Source organism: Podarcis filfolensis (assembly GCF_964270895.1).
Source record: "Podarcis filfolensis genome assembly, chromosome: 16".
Classification (NCBI taxonomy): domain Eukaryota; kingdom Metazoa; phylum Chordata; class Lepidosauria; order Squamata; family Lacertidae; genus Podarcis; species Podarcis filfolensis.
In genome coordinates this window covers 2,925,754-2,947,636 of record NC_139620.1, presented here as the reverse complement: position 1 = coordinate 2,947,636, position 21,883 = coordinate 2,925,754, and the positions used below count along the sequence as shown (strand labels likewise).

Below are 21,883 nucleotides of genomic sequence, written 5' to 3'. Positions count from 1 at the left end.
ACAATACAGTGGTACCTCCGGTAAAGTACTTAATTCGTTCCGGAGGTCTGTACTTAATCTGAAACTGTTCTTAACCTGAAGCACCACTTTAGCTAATGGGGCCTCCTGCTGCCGCTGTGCCGCCGGAGAACGATTTCTGTTCTCATCCTGAAGCAAAGTTCTTAAACCAAGGTACTATTTCTGGGTTAGCCGAGTCTGTAACCTGAAGCGTCTGTAACCTGAAGTGTATGTAACCCAAGGTACCACTGTAGTGATGATGATGATGATAATAATAAAATAATAATAATAATAATAATAATAATAATAATAATAATAATAATAATAATAATAAAATAATTATCCCGCCCTCCCCAGCCGAAGCCGGTCTCAGAGCGACAGTTACATAAGATCACAATCAATTAAGTGATAAGGCGGACATTGGTGGGAAGTAGGGGGAGGAGAGGTGGAGAAATATTGTTAAAAAGGTGTAGTTATAGGTATATCCGTACTCAAATCTGAATTGTTAAATTGTGTTATTAGTGTCACTGTGGTTTTTGTTGTATGTGCTTTTTGTGGTGGTTGTTTGTATTGAAAAAATGAATAAATAAATTTAAAAATAATACATAAAATAAAATCACAATCAATTCATTAAAATACATTCTAAAATCAATTCAGTCTAAAATCCAGAGGGTAAGCAGAAAAGGGAACCTGCTCACGCGAAGCCTTCGTTTTGTCTCCCGCAGCCGGTGGGAAGGGCCTTTGCCATGGTGGCCAACCGGCCCCCCAGCAGCCACGCCTTGGCGTCGGAGTACGTCAAGTCCAGCGAGGGCGACGAGGAAATCATCAAGGTGAGCTGGGACCAGCCGGCGCTCGGCTTTTGCGGCTTTATTTTTAGCAGACAGGGTGTTGTTGGCGAGCGAGAAATAGAAGGAAGGAACCGGCTTTTCAGGGAGGGTTTTGTCATTCGGGGGGCAGAGCAGCTTTCTTTTGCAACCAGAAGGTCCCAGGTGCAAAAACCCAGCATCTCCAGGTAGGGTTGGGAGAGACGCCCTGCCTGCAGCTGCCAGTCAGTGTAGGCAGTATGGAGCTGTATGCCCAGATGCTTCAGTGTAAGGCAACTTCTGGTGCCTCTGCTTAAAGGAGCCCTCTTGCTCAGAACCATGAGGACTGGAGCCTTGCTTCATTTTAAGGGGGAATGTGTGTAGCAGAAGGTCCTAGGTTCAATCCTGCCCCCCATATCTCCAGATGAGGCTGGTTTCTTCTTGAAACCCCGGAGAGCAGCTGCCAGCCAGTGTTGGCAGCACTGAGGTAGGTAGACCCCAGTGGTCTGGCTCTGTAGAAGGGCAGCTTTCCTTGTTCCTGTTTAAGGTCACGGCGTACATTTAAAGCACCTGCCTTCTCCTCAAGGACTTTTATTTTATTTTATTTTATTTATGCTTTTCAGCTTTATACATTTCACGAATTTCACAATCCTTTTAACATTTCATAACTTTGACTTCCTTCCCCCTCTTTCCGCGGTCCCTTAAATTTATTTTTAATACCTTTTGCGTATTCAAATTCACTTAATTTGCTCATTTATTCATTTACTTCAAATAAATGAATTTGAATAGAACTGCAGCTGATTGCAATAATCCTGCCAATGTTCTTATCTGTTTACAATTTATCAGTAAATATTCAATAAACCATTTCCGTTCTTTTATAAAAAGTTTGTTAACTTGATTTCCTATTCTTCGGGTAAGTTTCTCCGCCTGTTCTGTAAGTTTTTGAATCCGTTCTTCCTTTGCTTCCCCTCAAGGGTTTCTGGGAACTGTAGTTTGCCGCCTCTCAGAGCTGCAGTTCCCAGGATGCTTTGCAAGGGGAAGCCGGGTGCTGTGGCTCCGACTTCTTTTTAGAAACATGAGGACTAGAATCTTTGCTGTTAGGGGGAAGGATTGCAGCTCAGCAACAAGGCTGTGTAGGTGAAGCTTACAGAGGAGGCTACGTACTTCCTGATGTTGCTGGACTCCAGCTCCCGTCATCCCTGGTAAAAATAAACTAAATAATAAAAATCAAAAAGTTTAAGGGAAAAAATTAGAAAATTGAACAAAGCCTTAACGGGATGCTGGCTACAAACCTCGTTTCACTGAACTATTTCCTCAGAAGGAAATAGAAAAATCATAAACCTTAAATGACCAAAATTCAAAAAAAGGGTAGAACTCCCAAAAATTCTGAAGTGTTATAATCCTAGGTAAAGCAAGGTTTTTCTAATTTTCCCCCTTAAACTTTTTGATTTTTATTATTTAGCTTATTTCTACAAGAGAATATTTCTAGTCGATTACTTCTCGTTTCAGGGATTTTCATTTGTTTTGTGCAATTCTCAGTTCCGTGACTGTCTTTTTTTCTGCTGACTCCCATCATCCATGGTGGCTGGCCATGCTTGATGGGACTTGGAGTCCAGCCGCGTCTGGAGGGCTCCAACTTGCTCCCCAGCCCTGATCCTCAACCGTTCCCCAAGCGCGCGCCTGTCCCATCTTGCGCCGGGTTTGCCTCCTTCCTGCCGGTGCAGCTTTCCTTCCCAACTTGATGGATGTTGTGGTTTCTCCTCTGTGACTCAGGTCTACCTCCGAGCCCGAGCCGAGGACAGGGCCCAGAACGAAAAGAGCCTCCATCAACTGAAAAGTGACGGCTGTCATCTCCAAGCGGTAATTAGCCTCCTTTCAAATAATGTGTGCTGGCAAGTAGCGGGGAGGTAATTTTGCAAAACGGAAGGAACTGGTGGCACGGACTCTCAACGGGGCACTGAAGTGTGTGCAGAAATAACATAAATACGGTATTTTTTGCTCTATAAGACTCACTTTTTCCCTCCTAAAAAGTAGTGGGAAATGTTTGTGCGTCTTATGGAGGGAATGCAGGCTGCGCAGCTATCCCAGAAGCCAGAACAGCAAGAGGGATCGCTGCTTTCGCTGTTGTTCTGGCTTCTGAGATTCAGAATATTTTTTTTCTTGTTTTCCTCCTCCAAAAACTATGGTCTTATGGTCTGGTGCGTCTTATAGAGCGAAAAATATAGTATTTCTGAAGTTTACTGCAGCGGCTGAAGAGGCAAGCAACTTTTCAGTTGCAGCCGGAAAGGGAGGCTTACCTCTTCAGCGGTTCGGAAAAAACCTGTTGCTACCCAGTATATTTTTCTCCCACCAATGCACAGAGTCCGTCCCAGAAAAAAATATTCGCACATTCTCGCTGATGCATTCTGCAAAGGGAAGTAAGGAAGGCCCTTAAGACAAGTTGCAAAAGGCAAACCTTTGTGCAGAGGAACACCTTGTGTTGGAGCTTGGCTATAGAAATCTGCTCCGCCTAACTGGCACCAAAGGGTGTTTTCTCTCTCCTCCTGCCCCCCTTTTTGCATCAAGAAGCTCGCTGACTCACGCCCGCCTTAGAAGCTCTGCCGGATCCGAGGCCCTAATTGCTTTGCTAGCTGGAAAGGATCTGTCAGGAGTTGACTTCTGTGTTTTGTCTGCCCGCCTTGGCCCAGCTGCTTGCCTGCCACACCTCGCAGCGAGGGCCTCTCCCTGCTCTGAAGGTGTTGGCGGTTCCTTTGGCAAAGTCTCCTGCGTTTCCCAAGAGTTTTGGGAGGTCTGCAACCACAGCCAGCCTGATGGGTTTTTGCTCGGTTCCTTCAAAGATGAGAAAGTCTGAGATGGAGAGGTGTTTTGGTTTTTTTGACAATGATATTTATTAATTTTCAATAGACATAACAAAAAAGAAAATATGCAACAACACAATAGAGAAGTGAAAAAGAAGAAAAAAAGAATAACAAACTTAAAATACGTAAACAGAAAAAAAGAAACTCAATTAATTAATTGAAATCCATTTTCATAAACATTTTAGTTGACTTCCTCTAATCTCCTCCATCTGAATTTCCTCTTAATTTGAATGTAGCAGTTTCCAGTATCATTATTTCATAAAACAATATTACAGTCGTATTCCAATTTCTTTACCTTTCTTATAGTACATTTTCTTATTTATATATTTAAGTCTAATTTAATCCTAGGCCTGATTGGTTCTTTCAAGTGGTTACTTTTCTTTAATATTAGAATATTTGTTCAAATAGTCTTTAAATTTCTTCCGGTCTTCTTGGTAGTCCTTTCTGGTCGCGGATTCTCCCGGTGAGATCAGCCAGCTCCATAAATTCCATCATCTTCATCTGCCTGAGATGGAGACGTTAGGCTGAGCCAGAGGGGGAGCAGAGCGAGGGTTTGGCTCTGTTTATATCCCGTCTTTCCTTCGAGGAATTCCAGGGCGATGTATGGGGTGTTTCTCTCCCCCAACAAAAAAATAATTCCCCGAATTTATCTCACAACAACCCTGTGAGGTCGGCCAAGCTGAGAGGTTGTGACTGGGGTCTGTGTGTGTTTGTGTGTCGGGGGGAAGAGCAGGAGTGACGGGCGTCACTCAGGAAGCAGCAGCCCCCCATGGACCCTGCTAGATAAAAGCCCTGCTGCTGATAAAAGTATTGCGACTCATGCAACACGTTGGCACTTACCGTATTTTTTGCTCTGTAAGACGCACTTTCCCCCTCCTACAAAGTAAGGGGAAATGTGTGTGCGTCTTATGGAGCGAATGCAGGCGGGAGGTTCTGCTCAGCGCTCCCTTCAAAGAGCCGTGTGGAGCGATTGTGTGGCTCTTGGGGGCTTTTCCCCGAGGAGGGAGAAGGGCTGCCCATCTCCCTCCTCCGGGAAAAGCCCCCAAGAGCCGCACACATACTCCGCATGCAGCATAGCTGTCAACTTACAGATTTGAAAATAAGGGACCAGCAGCCAAAATAAGGGATTTTCCAGGCACAGGTATGTTCAACTTCTGAGCCAAAGGCAGAAAGCCCAGCCAGCAGCCAAACGAAGCCTCAAGCGGTGGTTCCCACAGCGCAGCAACCCGGCAAAGGGGATGCAGCAAGGAAAACCACCGTCACCTCTCTGCTGGGAAGCGCTGAGCAAAGGCGAGTCCCCAGGCAACGCGGCCGATTTGATCGGCACAAGGCATGCAAGCTCCACCCCTCAGTCGCTCTTAGACTCCTCATTGGGTGAGCAACGCAGCCAAGCAACAATATACTTTTAAAAACTGTCCTAAAAATGACGTTACCCATCAGCTGCTAAAAGCCTGGCAATAAATACGGTTTCTTTATCTGGATGATTAAAAGGGTGTGAGAGACAACTCTGTGTGGAGTTCTGTCACGAAAGAAGTGCTGTTCTGGTCCCTTTTCCCATTTTATTTAACTTTATTTGTATGTCTTCAAACACAGAAAACGCTGGACAAGCCGAACGGGATCCGTCCTCACAGAACTACCTCATTTCGAAGCGTGTCACTATGCCAGGTCCGTGCGCGAGAGTCCGTGGCCGTGGGGGACAGTTGGCGTTCACAGGTGGCCTCCATGCCTGGAAGGAACTGGGGTTGGGGAGAAACTGGGCTGGTCACAAAAGGGCCGGCTTGTTCACTCGCTCTGACCTAGAGCTGAAGTTAGGGGAGAGAGGGGAGGCAGTGTGGTGCAATGGTTAGAGCCTCAGGCCAGTGGGGTAGGGAATCCTCAATCTGCCGCTGGGTGAAGAGAAGCCAGGGAAGTGAAAGCCCTGTCCCTTGCCTTGGAACTTCTTAGGGAGGAAAGATATTAATGCAATTAATAAATGCCGTGAGCAAGGTGAGCCAGCTTGCTTGTGACTCGTTTGCACGTCATTTATTATTGTATTTCTACCCCATCGTTTCTCCAAGGATCTCAAGATGGCCTATGCAGCTCTCCCTTTCTCTTCACCCCCCCCCCACCCTCACAACAACCTTGTGAGGTAGGTTAGGCTCAGAGATGCTGGCTGGCCCAGGTCACCCCAGTGGGGATTTGAAGCCTAATCTGGCACTCTAACCATTGCACCACCCTGGATGTCAGTGTCAAATGGGGAGATGGGAGTCCATCGTTGGCAGGTCAGGGGTGGGGAGATCTCAGGCCTGGGGGGGGGCCTAAATGTGCCCCTCCAGGCCTGTGTGTCTGGTCTTTGCCCACCCACTCTGGGCGGCTCCCAGTTGAGAGTTAAAAACAATACAGCATTAAATATTAAAAACTTCCCTAAACAGGGCTGCCTTCAGATGTCTTTTAAAGATAGGATAGCTGCTTATTTCCTTCACATTTGAAGGGAGGGTGTTCCACAGGGCAGGCGCCACTACCGAGAAGGCCCTCTGTCTGGTTCCCTGTAACCTCACTTCTCGCAATGAGGAAACTGCCAGAAGACCCTCGGAGCTGGACCTCAATGTCCGGGCTGAATGTTGGGAGTGGAGACGCTCCTTCAGGTATACAGGACCGAGGCCGTTTAGGGCTTTAAAGGTCAGCACCAACACTTTGAATTGTGCTCGGAAACGTACTGGGAGCCAATATAGGTCTTTCAAGACCGGTGTTATGTGGTCTCTGCGGCCGCTCCCAGTCACCAGTCTAGCTGCCACATTCTGGATTAGTTGTAGCTTCTGGGTCACCTTCAAAGGTAGCCCCACATAGAGCGCATTGCAGTAGTCCAAACGGGAGATAACTAGAGCATGCGCCACTCGGGCGAGACAGCCTGCAGGCAGGGATGGTCTCATCCTGCATATGAGATGGAGCTGATAAACAGCTGCCCTGGGCACAGAATTGACCTGCGCCTCCATGGACAGCTGTGAGTCCAGAATGACTCCCAGGCTGCGCACCTGGTCTTTCAGGGGCTCAGTTACCCCATTCAGGACCAGGGAATCCCCCACACCCGCCCATCCCCTGTCTCCCCAAAACAGTACTTCTGTCTTGTCAGGATTCAACCTCAATCTGTTGAGAGCGAGCGATGTAGGAAACTAACCTATCATAAAAAACAAAACATCCCCTTTCATTGCTCCGCCCACTCTTCTTTCTGGCCCCGCCCACTGCTGGTGTGCGGCCCTCGGGAGGCTGCCCCCAAATGGGAAAGTGGGAAAAGGCCCCCCTTGCTTAAAATCCTTACCTCTCTTCAGGATGAGCCGACGTACCCCGGAGAAGACATCACGATAATGCGGGAGACCACGAAGAAGCTCTTCACGAAACTTCAAGAGGCTGAGAAGCGCCACCAGTCGGACAGAGCCGCCTATGAGGTCAGAGCACAAGAAAAGCCCGCTGGATCAGGCCAGCGGTTCACAAACTTTTATGGGGGTCACCGCTCCCTTGGTTCCATAAGCTCATCCCCAGGACCCGCAACCTTACCCTACAAAAATCATGATTCAAAACTGCAGTTTGAGCGACCTGCTCAGGAAGCTCATAACGCAATAACATTCAGAGCGGTCGCAATCAATTGCACATTTCTTCAAAATCCAGTTCGGACAGTTTAGCTTGACTAATGCAACAAAACTGACGAACTTGATCCAGGGATAGCGGCTTTTCAAAGTGTGACCATCATTTACACCTCCAGCACCCCTGTGTAGGGCTGGCTTTCAGCGTCGCGATACATCACCAGCTAAACATTTCGATATACAGTGGTACCTCTGGATGCAGACGGGATCCGTTCCGGAGCCCCGTTTGCATCCTGAAGAAGCTACCCGCTTCTGCATGGGTCGCGATTCGCCACTTCTACACGTGTGTGACGTCATTTTGAGCGCATGCGCGAGCGGCGAAACCCGGAAGTAACGTGTTCTGTTACTTGCGGGTCACCGCAGAGTGCAACCCGAAAATGCTCAACCTGAAGCAACTTTAACCCGAGGTATGACTGTAGAGTTGTGCCTTGGATCCCAGACACCCTGGAACTCGGACGTTTCAGCTCCCGGACAATTGAAACCTGGAAGCGAGTGTTCTGGTTTTCGAACGTTCTTTTGGAACCTGAACCTCTGACGGGGCTTCTTGCAGCCAATCAGAATTTTCAAACGTTTTGGAAGTCGAATGGCCTTCCGGAACGGATTCCATTCAGCTTCCAAGGTACGACTGTACTGATATATCACGCTGTCTGAAATAAGGATGGCGCTATTAGGGACGCGGGTGGTGCTGTGGGTTAAACTACCGAGCCTAGGACTTGCCGATCAGAAGGTCGGCGGTTCGAATCCCCGTGACGGGGTGAGCTCCCATTGCCCGGTCCCAGCTCCTGCCAATCTAGCAGTTTGAAAGCACGTCAGAGTGCAAGTAGATAAATAGGTACCACTCCGGCGGGAAGGTAAACGGCGTTTCCGTGCGCTGCTCTGGTTCGCCAGAAGCGGCTTAGTCATGCTGGCCACATGACCCGGAAGCTGTACGCCGGCTCCCTCGGCCAGTAAAGCGAGATGAGCACCGCAACCCCAGAGTCAATCACGACTGGACCTAATGGTCAGGGGTCCCTTTACCTTTATGCAGAGCATTGGCTGGCTTCATGGTTTCCCCCGCGTCCCACACAACAGAGACACACATCATCCCTCCTCGAACCCTGCTAGCTAATCTCCCCTCTCCCCCAGGAGTAGTACTGTCCACTTTGAGAACCATTGATGTGGCCCAACATCCAACACCTGGGAGGCCCGTGGCTTTGCATCCCCGATTGTGGTTGCAACGACCACCCTCTCTGAGGCTGCGCTGCTTGTTTGATGAGATGCTTGAGCTGTGGGCCAGGGAAGGGGTCCTTTGTCATGGCCTCCACATAATAATAATAATTAATAATAATAATAATAATAATAATAATAATAATAATAATAATTTTTATTTATACCCCACCCACCTGGCTGAGTTTCCCCAGCCACTCTGGGCGGCTCCCAATCAAGTGTTAAAAACAGTACAGCGTTAAATATTAAAAACTTTCCTGAACAGGGCTGCCTTCAGATGTCTTTTAAAGATAGGATAGCTGCTTATTTCCTTCGCATCTGAAGGGAGGGCGTTCCACAGGGAGGGCGCCACTACCAAGAAGGCCCTCTGTCTGGTTCCCTGTAACTCGCAATGAGGGAACCGCCAGAAGGCCCTCGGTGCTGGATCACAGTGTCCGGGCTGGACGACGGAGGTGGAGACGCTCCTTCAGGTATACAGGACCGAGGCCGTTTAGGGTTGATGATGGTATGATGATGGATTCCAGGCTTTTGGGGTGAACAGTGCAGTTTTGCTAGCCGTGTGTGTGTGTGAAGCGGTCGACATGCATGCAAAAGTGCCCCCCTCTCCCCTCTTCTTGCAGACTTCCATTTCCCATTATCGGAGGGAAGCCGAACATTCGGGAGCAGCTCTCAGAAGGGCGGAGCTGGACTTGGAAGAGAAGGATTTGAAGCTGGAGGAACTGCAGAGACTCCTGACAGGGATGGAGAAGGTACTCGCCTGACAGAAGACGCCGGCGGTTGTCCGCAGGACAGATTGGCGCAGCGAAAGCCGCTGGGCCAAAATTGAGAGAGTGCAAATTTGCTTGGCTTGGTGATGCATCTAATTGTACCTTTTGTTCAATTTAATTCAGAACCCTCTTTTCTCTAGTTGTCTTTTATTTGAAGTGGCCCTTGCAAGCAGAAGATGGCATTAAAACCAGTCTAGCAAACTTATCAGGGACCAAACAATGCTTTAGACCCTGGAAAGGAGTAGCCGTGGACCAGAATGCCTTTAAAAAATAATAATAATAAAATGTAATGATACCATTCAACCAAAAACGTGCTGGTTTACAGCTTAAAAGACTAGGAGTAGCTGCCTGAGAAACAGTTTCTATCCAAATGAGATTTTGGTTTTAAACGCAGTGTAAGGGGTCTCTATAGGGACGCGGGTGGTGCTGTGGGTTAAACCACAGAGCCTAGGACTTGCCGATCAGAAGGTCGGTGGTTCGAATCCCCGCGACGGGGTGAGCTCCCGTTGCTCGGTCCCTGCTCCTGCCAGGTGGAGCAGTTTGAAAGCACACCAGTGCAAGAAGATAAATAGGTACCGCTCCGGCGGGAAGGTAAACGGCGTTTCCGTGCGCTGCTCTGGTTTGCCAGAAGCGGCTTAGTCATGCTGCCACATGACCCAGAAGCTGTACGCCAGCTCCCTCGGCCAATAAAGCGAGATGAGTGCCGCAACCCCAGAGTCGGTCACGACTGGACCTAATGGTCAGGGGTCCCTTTACCTTTACCTAAGGGGTCTCTATGGGAGTGTATTGTATTTTTAAAATGGGGTATCAGAGTTTTTAGGGGGCTAACCAGGCTGGGATAGCAGGCTTGTTGGTTTTGAATGTCTTGCGTAGATTTTTTCCCCTTCCAATTTCGTTGTTCTGTATGGGACAATGACAATAAAGATTATCCTATCGTAAAGCAGAATTTCCCAACCTTGGGCCTCTAGCTGTTTTAGGACTACAACTCCCATCATCCCTAGCTAGCAAGACCGGTGGTCAGGGATGATGGGAATGGGAGTCCAAAAACAGCTGGAGACCCAAGGCTGGGAAACACTGGCTTAAAGTACCCACAGCTCCTCAGGATGGGAATCTAAGAAGAACTGTAGCCTTTTCTACCTCTGTGAATCTGCCCCGTCCTCTTTTAAAGACATTCATGTTGGCAGGCGTCGCTGCCTCTAGCAAGAACAAATTATGTGCATACTGTGGGTCAGGAATAATAATAATAAAAAAATTTTATTTATATCCCGCCCTCCCCAGCCGAAGCCAGGCTCAGGGCGGCTAACAACAATAAAATAAGACAACATTTTAAAATCATTTCATTAAAAAAGTACTTCAAATCAAATTGATGGCAACCATTGGGTAGAGTTCTGTGAAGATTGCCAAAGGAGGGAGTCAGGCTGCGCCCTGGCCAAAGGCTTGGCAGAACAGCTCCGTCTTGCAGGCCCTGTGGAAAGATGTCAAGTCCTGCAGGGCCCTAGTCTCTTGTGACAGAGCGTTCCACCAGATCGGGGCCACAGCCGAAAAAGCCCTGGCTCTGGTTGAGGCCAGCCTAACCTCCCTGTGGCCTGGGACCTCCAAGATGTTTTTGTTTGAAGACCGTAAGTTCCTCTGTGGGGCAGACCAGGAGAGGCGGTCCTGTAGGCACGAGGGTCCTAGGCCGTATAGGGCTTGAAAGGTTAAAACCAGCACCTTAAACCTGATCCTGTACTCCACCGGGAGCCAGTGCAGCTGGTATAGCACCAGGTGAATGTGATCCCGCGGTGAGGACCCCGTAAGGAGTCTCGCCACGGCATTCTGCACCCGCTGGAATTTCTGGGTCAGCTTCAAGGGCAGCCCCACGTAGAGCGAATACTCCCCAGCCCTACGGCGTTCTCTGTTCTTCCCCTCCCTAGCCGTAGCTTTCTATATTTTTGCAAGGCCCACCGTCGGATCTGAGAGCCTTGCGGCAGCCGCCTTAACCCTGCCTGCCCTTCTCTCCCCGTTGCAGGAGCACAAAACTCTGCTGCAGAAGATGAGAGACGACGAGTCTGAGCTGGAGCAGCTGCGCAGCGTCGAGAAGGACAAAGTTGCCGAGCAGGAAAGGTGAGAGGCTTGAGCCCCAGGCGCGGTGGATCTGTGGGGCTGGGGACTTGTGTCTGAGTTGCGTCCAATAGGGTTTTGCGACGGATAGCACAGAACAGGGCGTGGGATGGGAGGAGAGATAATAAACAGCTCCCCATTTGCATACGGGTTACATTCCAACACGTTTAAGTGAAATCGTGTACATTGGAACACCATTGGGGAAAGCCTCCAAACACCTTCCAAACTTTTGGAAAACCCTTTTAAAAAACCAAAACCCCCCCACCAAACTCCACTGTGATCACTCCTTGCTCAAACTCCCAACACTCCACAGGTCTCAAAGTTCAGTGCTGGGATTGCTACATTGTTATTTTTGAGTGAATAATAATAATAATAATAATAATAATAATAATAATAATAATAATAATTTATACCCCACCCTCCCCGGCCAGAGATGGGCTAGGGTGGCTAACACCAGTAAAATTAGAATAAAAACATAATAGGGGAAAAACAACAACAAAATTTAAAATACAGGTTAAAATGCAATTTAAAAAGCAGCCTCATTTTAAAAGTAGTCCATAGATCAAAACCATAAGGGGAGGGAAACATAAGGGTCAGACTGAGTCCAAGCCAAAGGCCAGGCGGAACAGTTCTGTCTTGCAGGCCCTGCGGAAAGATGTCAAATCCCGCAGGGCCCTGGTCTCTTGGGACAGAGCGTTCCACCAGGCCAGGGCCAACACTGAGAAGGCCCTGGCTCTGGTTGAGGCTAATCTAACTTCCTTAGTTGAGACCAATCTAACCACCTTGCTACTTGGGACCTCCAAAGTGTTGTCATGGTGCCCTTTTCGTGCTCTTTCAGGGCTGTTTTCGCCCCTCTTTATTCCGCACCTGAGCTCGCAGCGATGCACGTGTGTGCCCCGAGACTGCGTAAATAGGGAGTTGCCCATGCAGCCGCTTTTCAAGCTAGAACTAAAAGCGGGATATTACGAAACTGGCTTTTGCATAACCTGCGGCCTCTTTCTCCTTCTTCTTCTTCTTCGTCCTCCTGCTCTCAGGTCGGCCAAACTGGAGAAGGAAGTTGCCACTTTGCGGGAGAAGATCCACCACTTGGACGACATGCTCAAGAGCCAGCAGAGGAAGGTCCGGCAGATGATTGAGCAGGTGGGTGCTGGGGATGAGCTGTGCGCTGTGGCTGGGATGGAGCGTTTTGGGGGTCTTGTCCCCTTCCTGAGTTTTGGGTTATGCAACCTGCTTCTTTCTCCTTCCTCCACTCTTACCCCTCTGCTTGCCGGCAGCGTGACATCCTGCTGTCTCCAGAGGTAATGTTGTGCTAGACCCGAGCGTAATGCAAAGAGCAGGATGCGTCCAGCGTCCTTGTTCCCGCTCTCTCAGCCTACTCCCTCCCTGCCTGGCTTCCTGCTTAACAACCAGTATGAGGGGTGGCCCTGCCTGTTCGCTTCCTCCTCACCCTTTGTCATGGTCCGGTTCACGGGCGATCAAAGTCCCGGCAGGGGACGTCAGGACCGGGGGCAAGATGGCGGGGTGGGAGCAGGAACAAGAGTCCAGAAGCCAGGAGTCAGGAAGCCAAGAGTCTGAGGTTTCAGAGAGCCCAGGGGTCAAGAAGCCCAAGGGTCCGAGGGTCAGGAAGCAAGGAGTCACGAAGTCAGGGGTCTGAGGATCAAGAAGCAGGGAGTCAGGGGTCCGAGGGTCAAGAAGCAAGGAGTCAGGAAGTCAGGGGTCCGAGGGTCAAGAAGCAAGGAGTCAGGAAGTCAGGGGTCCGAGGGTCAAGAAGCAAGGAGTCACGAAGTCAAGAGTCCGAGGGTCAAGAAGCAAGGAGTCACAAAGTCAAGGGTCCGAGGATCAAGAAGCAGGAAGTCAAGGGTCCGAGGATCAAGAAGCAAGAAGTCACGAAGTCAGGGGTCTGAGGGTCAAGAAGCAGGGAGTCATGAAGTCAAGGGTCCGAGGGTCAAGAAGCAAGGAGTCACGAAGTCAGGGGTCCGAGGGTCAAGAAGCAGGGAGTCATGAAGTCAAGGGTCCGAGGGTCAAGAAGCAAGGAGTCACGAAGTCAGGGGTCCGAGGATCAAGAAGCAGGGAGTCACGAAGTCAAGGGTCCGAGGATCAAGAAGCAAGGAGTCACAAAGTCAGGGGTCCGAGGATCAAGAAGCAAGAAGTCACGAAGTCAGGGGTCCGAGGGTCAAGAAGCAAGAAGTCATGAAGTCAGGGGTCCGAGGGTCAAGAAGCAAGGAGTCACGAAGTTAGGGGTCCGAGGGTCAAGAAGCAAGGAGTCACGAAGTCAGGGGTCCGAGGGTCAAGAAGCAAGGAGTCACGAAGTCAGGGGTCCGAGGGTCAAGAAGCAAGGAGTCACGAAGTCAGGGGTCCGAGGGTCAAGAAGCAAGGAGTCGCGAAGTCAGGGGTCCGAGGGTCAAGAAGCAAGGAGTCGCGAAGTCAGGGGTCCGAGGATCAAGAAGCAAGGAGTCACGAAGTCAGGGGTCCGAGGGTCAAGAAGCAAGGAGTCAAGAAGCCGAGGTTCAAGGATCAGGAAGCAAGAAGCCCAAGGCAGGAAGTGTGTTGCTGTGGCCAAGAGCCGAAGGGAAATGCTGCCCTTATATCCCTTCCCGGCTCTTGCCACCAGGTGCTGTGAGTTACCAATCGGCCTCACCTGTGCGGCCGCGCCTTGCCTCTTCAGAACAAACTTAGGAAGGCCCCCGTCCTGCAAAGTCCTATTGGCCACAGGGCCCGGCTCCTGCAAGCACGCCTGACACCCTTGGTCTCAACGTTGCCCCTTGTAGAACTGGGCAGGTAGGAAGAAGAAGGGGGGGAGTAGAGGAAGTTGGCCCCGCCTTCTGTTGACACTGGCTCCACCCCCGTTGACACAGGCTCCACCCCATTGGCTCTGGCCCCGCCTCCCGTTGGGATTCTTTCTCTGCCTTCTTCCCCACCAGTCCCAATGGGCACCAGGCTGCCACTGGGAGTAACCCCAAAAGAGAATTTTTGTGTATCTGATCTTACCTATTTTACTCCGGAGAGTTTATATGTCACTTGAATGTGAAAAAGCTAATTGGACCTCAAAGCAGATTACGGAGAGAATAAAGCAAGGGAATTATCTGTTTTTCAAAAACCTGTTGAACAATTCTGTAAAACCTTCAAAAAATAGTTAATGAAGAGCTATAAAAAGCCATATTAAAACACACGTCATGCTCTGCGTGTCTGGATAGGCTTGTCTTCGTACATTTGTAAGTCTAGACGGTGAAAGTGAGCTAACAGCCAAACATAACAGAAACCAGGTGGTAAGATTAGCAAATAAAAAAGAGAGAGTCTCTCCGCCTTTAAAACCAGCCGTGTGTGTCTCTCCCTGACTTGGGAAAGAGTTAAATCTTAAGCCCTGTGCCAATTAATTTGGCTTCTGTTTGATTTAAAACTGACCTCCCATCTTTTGAGTGACACACCTCAAAAGGACTCCTGTAACTAAGCCCTTTTCATGGAGGTGTCTGGGGCTGATTCAGTAAAGATTCTTTCTCTCTCTCTCTCTCTCCTCTCTCTCTCTCTCTCTCTCTCTGTCTCTCTCTCTCTCTCTCTCTCTCTCTCTCTCTGAAAGTTCTGCAAATCGCCAGAGGATTAGGGATTCAAACTTAAAATTGTGTTAGAAAAACCTTTCTAAACAAACTCCACGCAGCTGAGAGACCAGCAGCTTTTGGAGCCTCCCAGCCGGTCGTTAGAACAACTTTGCAATTTAGGGGCTTGAGTTTCTTTCTTTCCTCTTCCCTCCCAATCGGTTTTCCTTCTGTGTTGTGACTTTTTTAGACTGTAAGCCTGTGGGGAGGGGCTGTTGCGTTTTTAAAATGATTTATAAGCTGCTGTAGGAGCCCGATTAATCAGGCAGCATGTATTAACTGCAGAGAGAGAGAGTTCAGACATTTTTGTGTCATCGGTGGTAGTGGATTACAGCTGCATTCCTGACCCTTGACCCTGTGGGCTGCTGGGAGTTGAAGTCCAGGAATATCGGGAGCTTTCTGCCAATTCCTCACCCCTCCTTTGACAGCTGTGGCCCCACTTCATGGGAGTTGAAGTTTGATGTTGCATCTTTGCTTTGAGGTCTGTCTGTCTCTCTCCCACCTTCCCCAAGATTACAGATCCCATTTCTCTGGGGGTGGGGGTGCTAGTTTTAAACCCCTGGTGCAACTTAAAAGGTAAAGGGACCCCTGACCATTAGATCCAGTCGTGGCCGACTCTGGGGTTGCGGCGCTCATCTCGCTTTACTGGCCGAGGGAGCCAGCGTACAGCTTCTGGGTCATGTGGCCAGCATGACTAAGCCGCTTCTGGCGAACCAAAGCAGCGCACGGAAACACCGTTTACCTTCCCGCCGGAGCGGTACCTATTTATCTACTTGCACTTTGACGTGCTTTCGAACTGCTAGGTTGGCAGGAGCAGGGACCGAGCAACAGGAGTCACCCCGTTGCGGGGATTCGAACCGCCGACCTTCTGATCGGCAAGCCCTAGGCTCTGTGGTTTAACCCACAGCGCCACCCGCGTCCCTGGTGCAACTTAACCTGGGCCTTTTGGGGCATGTTTGCAGCTAGCATCTCCTTTTCTGGAGACTCCAGGTCTGTTCATTTCTAACAATCCTCCTTCTCCACAGCTTCAAAACTCCAAGACTGTGATTCAGTCCAAAGACACAATCATCCAAGAACTCAAAGAACGTGTGGCCTACCTGGAGGCTGAGGTAGGCAGCCATTTTCATTAAAGTTCCTAATCCAATTGCCTGCAAGATGTTGTCATTAAAAGGCCTAGGTTTTCTCATGAGTTGTTTTTCTATGCGTTGAGTGGGGCTAACATTGGCTGCAAACCCATATAGTCCCCTTTTAGAGCCATCCAGTGCAGTCCCCTATCAGCCCACCTTGTGGTCATATTTCTCCCTACGATGTTTGTGCATTTGGCTCCAGATTATTACAATTTTATCCAACGTTAGTCCTACTCGGACTCATTGAAATCAACATGCCTAGCTTAGGTTTGCTAATTTAGGCAGAGGTCTACACTGAGTAGGGCACCACCCGTGAAGCCCACATTTTGGATGCGCTCCTTACGTACGAGATACTCTTTTAAAAACGTAAAATGCACCGCTAATACTTCTCAGTGCATTCGCCTGTAAAAACAAGGCATGGCGTACGCAGCCTTAGAAAATTTTTTGCACGTGCTTTAAGGCATGGCGTACACAGCCTTAAAAACACCTATTTTTGCACATGCTTTCCCATTGTGAAATCTGGAGAAAATGCGTAATCCAATTTTGGAGTAGGGTGGGGTGTTTGCATTTTGATTTTGCAAGTTGGCAATCTGGGTGGTGAAAGACCAAACGCATTCCTTGCCCCAGAAGAGCCCTTGGCTCGGCTGCCCCCTGGTGGGGCGTTTGCGGTGCTACGGGAATGTCAGCCGGGTCCAGAGCGGACTCTTGCAACCTGACTCTCCAGGTGTGTTGAAAGGACACACACAGACACTAAATTGACTTGCAGGTGGGACTGCTTTTTCTCCCCGCCAAAATGAGCATCAAAGCAGAGGAAACAGCACCATCAAAGAGACATTTAATGCACATTTTGCCAGTTTCTGCCAAATGCGTAGTTTTTTTCTTGGCACGCCCCGACCATGATGCTTCGCTGCCGTTACTGAAATGCCGTTTGTTCTTCCATTGGTTCAGGCCAGTTCCGTCTGCCTCCCTTTTTCCCGAGCGAAATGTTGCTGGTATAATGAACATGCCCCTTTTTTTAAATACGGTTGTAGAGCTGGAAGCCCCCCACCCCCAGTTTGTTTAGAGCGGCCCTCTGCAATTCAGTGACATCATCCCTTTCACCCTCGTGTTTTCTCCCTTCAGAACCTCGAGATGCACGACCGCATGGAGCACCTCATTGAAAAGCAGGCTCAGAGCGCCGGGGTCCACAATGCAAGACCCCGCTCCAAATCAGAGTACGTCAGCAGGTGAGCGGCAGGGGGGAGGGGTTGCCACCTGCACTCTAGGGGCAGTGGCAGCCGGCCTGGGGTGGAATAATAATAATAATAATAATAATAATAATAATAATAATAATAATTAAAAAAAAAAATTATTTGTATCCTGCCCTCCCTGGCCAAAGCTGGGCTCAGAGCATCTAACATCATATAAATAAGACAATATGCATAATACAGTACAGTAATACCTTGGGTTAAGAACTTAATTCGTTCCGGAGGTCCGTTCTTATCCTAAAACTGTTCTTAACCTGAAGCACCACTTTAGCTAATGGGGCCTCCCGCTGCCGCCGGAGCACGATTTCTGTTCTTATCCTGAAGCAAAGTTCTTAACCCGAGGTACCATTTCTGGGTTAGCAGAGTCTGTAACCTGAAGCATATGCAACCTGAAGTGTCTGTAACCCGAGGTACCACTGTATAAAATATGCAAATAAAATAACATTCAACATTCATTAGAATAATATAGAATAATAATAAATAGCAGCATTTCAAGATTAAACAGAAATCCACTCTTAACAGTTACAATAAGTAATTTCCCAACTCCAGTCAATAAAACAACATCAAGCCCCAGTGCACAACATAATGCAGTACAAAATGAGAAGCAGCGACTGGAGGGTGGGTGAGGCAGGTGGAAAGAGGCCTTGCCTGGTGGGGTCTCACTCCTCAACTACACTCCCTGAGTTGTGAGCCCCTTTGGTGCACCCCTCTTCTCTTCCCCCTCCCCAAAGCGACTTGCACATTCCTAAAATGCGAATAGCTTAACACGCCTTCAGAGCGATGGGCCAGAATCCCATAGGAAGTTCTCATCCGCACATTCAATTCACTGCAAAAAGGGACAAGTCCTACCCACTCACTGCAGAACAGGCCAGGAATAATAATAATAATAATAATAATAATAATAATAATAATAATTATTATTATTATTATTATTATTATTATTATTATTATTATTATTATTAATTATTTATACAGAGCCCATCTGGCTGAGTTTCCCCAGCCACTCTGGGCGGCTCCCAGTCAAGTGTTTAAAACAATACAGCATTAAATATTAAAAAATTCCCTAAACAGGGCTGCCTTCAGATGTCTTTTAAAGATAGGATAGCTGCTTATTTCCTTCACATCTGGTGGGAGGCCGTTCCAAAGGGCGGGCGCCACCACTGAGAAGGCCCTCTGCCTGGTTCCCTGTAACTTAGCTTCTCGCAGTGAGGGAACCGCCAGAAGGCCCTCGGAGCTGGACCTCAGTGTCTGGGCAGAACGATGGGGGTGGAGACGCTCCTTCAGGTATACTGGGCCGAGGCTGTTTAGGGCTTTCAAGGTCAGCACCAACACTTCAAATTTTGCTCGGAAACGTACTGGGAACCAGTGCAGATCTCTCAGGACTGGTGTTATATGGTTTCTTCAGCCGCTCCCAGTCCCCAGTCTAGCTGCCGCATTCTGGATTAGTTGCAGTTTCTGAGTCACCTTCAAAGCTAGCCCCACGTAGAGCGTATTACAGTAGTCCAAGCGAGAGATAACTAGAGCATGCACCACTCTGGCGAGACAGTTCGTGGGCATGTAGGGTCTCATCCTGCATACCAGATGGAGCTGGTAGACAGCTGCCCTGGAGACAGAACTGGCCTGCGCCTCCATGGACAGCGGTGAGTCCAAAATGACTCCCAGGCTGCGCACCTGGTCCTTCAGGGGCACAGGTACCCCATTCAGGACCAGGGAATCCCCCACACCCGCCCGCTCCCTGTCCCCCAAAAACAGTACTTCTATCCCAACACCTTTATCGCCACGTTTCCTAATGTCAGCTTATTCTCTAATATCTCTCTCCCTCCCCTCTGTCTTCTCTCTCTCTCTCCTGCAGCAAACGGCTCACCAAGTCTCCAGGCCCCAAACCTTTGCCTCTCATCCGAGTGCTGGAAACATGAACTCAAACTCCTCTCCTCCACTCCCCGCTCCCCGAAAAAGGAACCCTCTGCAAACTCGCCGGGCTCTTATTCCATCGCCAGCTGCTTCGCCCTTGCTGCTCGCTCCCCAGAGGCAAACAACTCCCTTGTAGCGTGGCAGTGGGAGTGTCTGGGTAGTCCCATCCGCCCAGCAGCACGGCCCGCTTGAAGCTGCAAAAAAGAAAAAAAGGAGGATTTTCTGAAAGGGGTTTGATCGGGACGGGACGCGAGGACGTTTGAAGGCCAAAAGGACGCTTTTGCCCCACCCAAAGGCCGCAAGAAGGAACCTTTGCATTTCTTGCAATTGATCTGTAAGGCTGGTCCCTTTTTGGAAAGAAAGTGCCTTTTTAGTAATTATATATATAATTATATATGTCATGTATATATGGCTTTTAGCTCCGTCCAGTGCTAGGAAGTTCAGTTTTTATCCCCGTTCAAGCCAGTACGCCTATCAAGGGTTGTTTTCAGATTACTAATAACAGTGTAAAGGCACATTGGGTTGGACAAAGTTGAGGAGGTTTCTTGTCCTGGTTTCTTGCCTCTTCTCGCCTCCGAAAGAATATGTTTCAGCGACTGCCCATCCACCTCTCAGGCAGCGAGTGAACTTCTCCCGTCAAACTCAGCCTAGCCCCCTAGAGAACAGAGATTACCCCATGTCTGCATTTAACCCTGTCGGTTGCCGCGCCGCACTGTGGCAGAATGTAGAGGATCGACTCGTATAATGTAATCTAGCATTGTGTGATTGTAGAAATAAATACAGAGTTGAGTGTTTAAAAAAAGAAGAGGTGTTTCGTGTGCATTAAGCAGGGGTCAGCAAACTTTTCCAGCAGGGGGCCGGTCCACTGTCTCTCAAACCTTGTGGGGGGCTGGTCTATATTTTTTTGGGGGGGGAAATGAACGAATTCCTATGCCCCACCAATAACCCAGAGATGCATTTTAAATAAAAGGGCACATTCTACTCATGTAAAAATATGCTGATTCCTGGACCATCCGCAGGCTGGATTTAGAAGGCGATTCGGCTGGATCTGGCCCCCCGGACCTTAGTTTGCCTAGGTAAAGGGACCCCTGACCAGTCGGTCTCGGAGGACTCGGGGGGTTGCGGTGCTCATCTCGCTTTAGTGGCCGAGGGAGCCAGTGTTTGTCCACAGACATGTGGCCAGCATGACAAAGCCGCTTCTGGCAAACCAGAGCAACACACGGAAATGGCATTTACCTTCCCTCTGGAGTGGTACCTATTTATCTACTTGCACTTTGACATGCTGGGACAGAGCAATGGGAGCTCACCCCGTCGCAGGGATTCGAACCGCCAGCCTTCTGATTGGCAAGCCCAAGAGGCTCAGTGGTTTAGACCACAGCGCCACCCACATCCTTTTAGTTAGCCTACCCATGCATTAAAGCAAGGGTGGTTTGCTTTGAGTCTACTTCTAAAAAATATCTTTGCAATCTGCTATCGGTTGATAAACTTTGCAGCTCAAAGGCGCTTGACCCCCATCCCTTGGAGAGAGCTTCTTTGTGCGTGCACACCTGCTTTTGAGAACGTTAAAGGTAAAGGTACCCCTGCCCATACGGGCCAGTCGTGTCCGACTCTAGGGTTGTGCACCCATCTCACTTAAGAGGCCGGGGGCCAGCGCTGTCCGGAGACACTTCCGGGTCATGTGGCCAGCGTGACAAAGCTGCTCTGGCGAGCCAGCACCAGCGCAGCACACGGAAACGCCGTTGACCTTCCCGCTATAAAGCGGTACCTATTTATCTACTTGCACTTAAGGTGCTTTCGAACTGCTAGGTGGGCAGGAGCTGGGACCGAACGACGGGAGCTCACCCCGCCGCGGGGATTCGAACCGCCGACCATACGATCGGCAAGTCCTAGGCACTGAGGTTTTACCCACAGCGCCACCCGCGTCCCTTGAGAACGTTAGGAGTCACCTTTTGGCTGGGTCAGAACAAAGGCTACTGCATCTGGATTCATTTTGCAAAAGTTGGGGTCTGCCTGCCTGCCTGCCAGAAACTTTTGGCTGCCCAGATGCTATGGCACCCATCACCCCTGGCTTACTACCCGTGCTTGTGGGGCTGGTGGGAGTTATAGTTCAGCGACATCTGATGGGTCAAAGGTCCCTCACGCCTGCAACCTATTCTCAGCCCTGCCTGGCTCAGCTACAACTTCCTTCAACCCCAAGCGTTGACGATGGCAGCTCTCCAGAAAAATAACAACTGCAGGTTGGGGAAGGCAGGGTCCTAGTCCATGGTGGGGAATGTTTTCTGCCCGAGGGCCACATTCCCTTTTGGGCAACCCCTTGACGTCCACTTACCAGGGTCTGCAAAAGGGAGTGGGGGAACGCATGCAATTTTTACCTTTTTCTACAGAAGGCTAGTTTCTAAACACACAGCCCTCTCTCTGTCTGCCAGCCAGGTAAGCAAGAAGCATCATCAGAGTTCAAGGATGCATTTCAGCCATGCAGAAATAATTATAATTATAATAATAATTTATTATTTTTACCCCACCCATCTGGTTGGGTTTCCCCAGCCACTCTGGGTAGCTTCCAACAAAGACCAAAAATACACTAAAATGTCACACATTAAAAACTTCGCTGAACAAGGCTGCCTTCAGATGTCTTCTAAAAGTCTGGTAGTTGTTTATCT

At 49.2% G+C, this 21,883-nt stretch overlaps 1 protein-coding gene across 4 annotated transcripts in view; it reads left to right on the top strand.

Moving 5' to 3' along the window:
* The window catches only part of TUFT1 (tuftelin 1), a 52,934-nt gene extending 32,909 nt beyond the window's left edge, over positions 1–20,025 (top strand). For 2 of the 4 annotated variants that reach the window (XM_083591431.1, XM_083591433.1), the window contains exons 3-12: positions 723–827; positions 2,574–2,660; positions 5,252–5,323; positions 6,964–7,080; positions 9,102–9,230; positions 11,257–11,351; positions 12,383–12,488; positions 15,964–16,047; positions 17,188–17,279; positions 19,165–20,025. In XM_083591431.1, the coding sequence (XP_083447557.1) occupies positions 723–827; positions 2,574–2,660; positions 5,252–5,323; positions 6,964–7,080; positions 9,102–9,230; positions 11,257–11,351; positions 12,383–12,488; positions 15,964–16,047; positions 17,188–17,279; positions 19,165–19,228 (951 nt within the window). In that variant the 3' untranslated portion in view covers positions 19,229–20,025. Of the gene's footprint in view, positions 1–722; positions 828–2,573; positions 2,661–5,251; positions 5,324–6,963; positions 7,081–9,101; positions 9,231–11,256; positions 11,352–12,382; positions 12,489–15,963; positions 16,048–17,187; positions 17,292–19,164 lie in introns of all 4 variants that reach the window. The other 2 variants (XM_083591430.1, XM_083591432.1) reach the window with 1 other exon arrangement.
* The last annotated feature ends 1,858 nt before the right edge of the window (positions 20,026–21,883 follow it).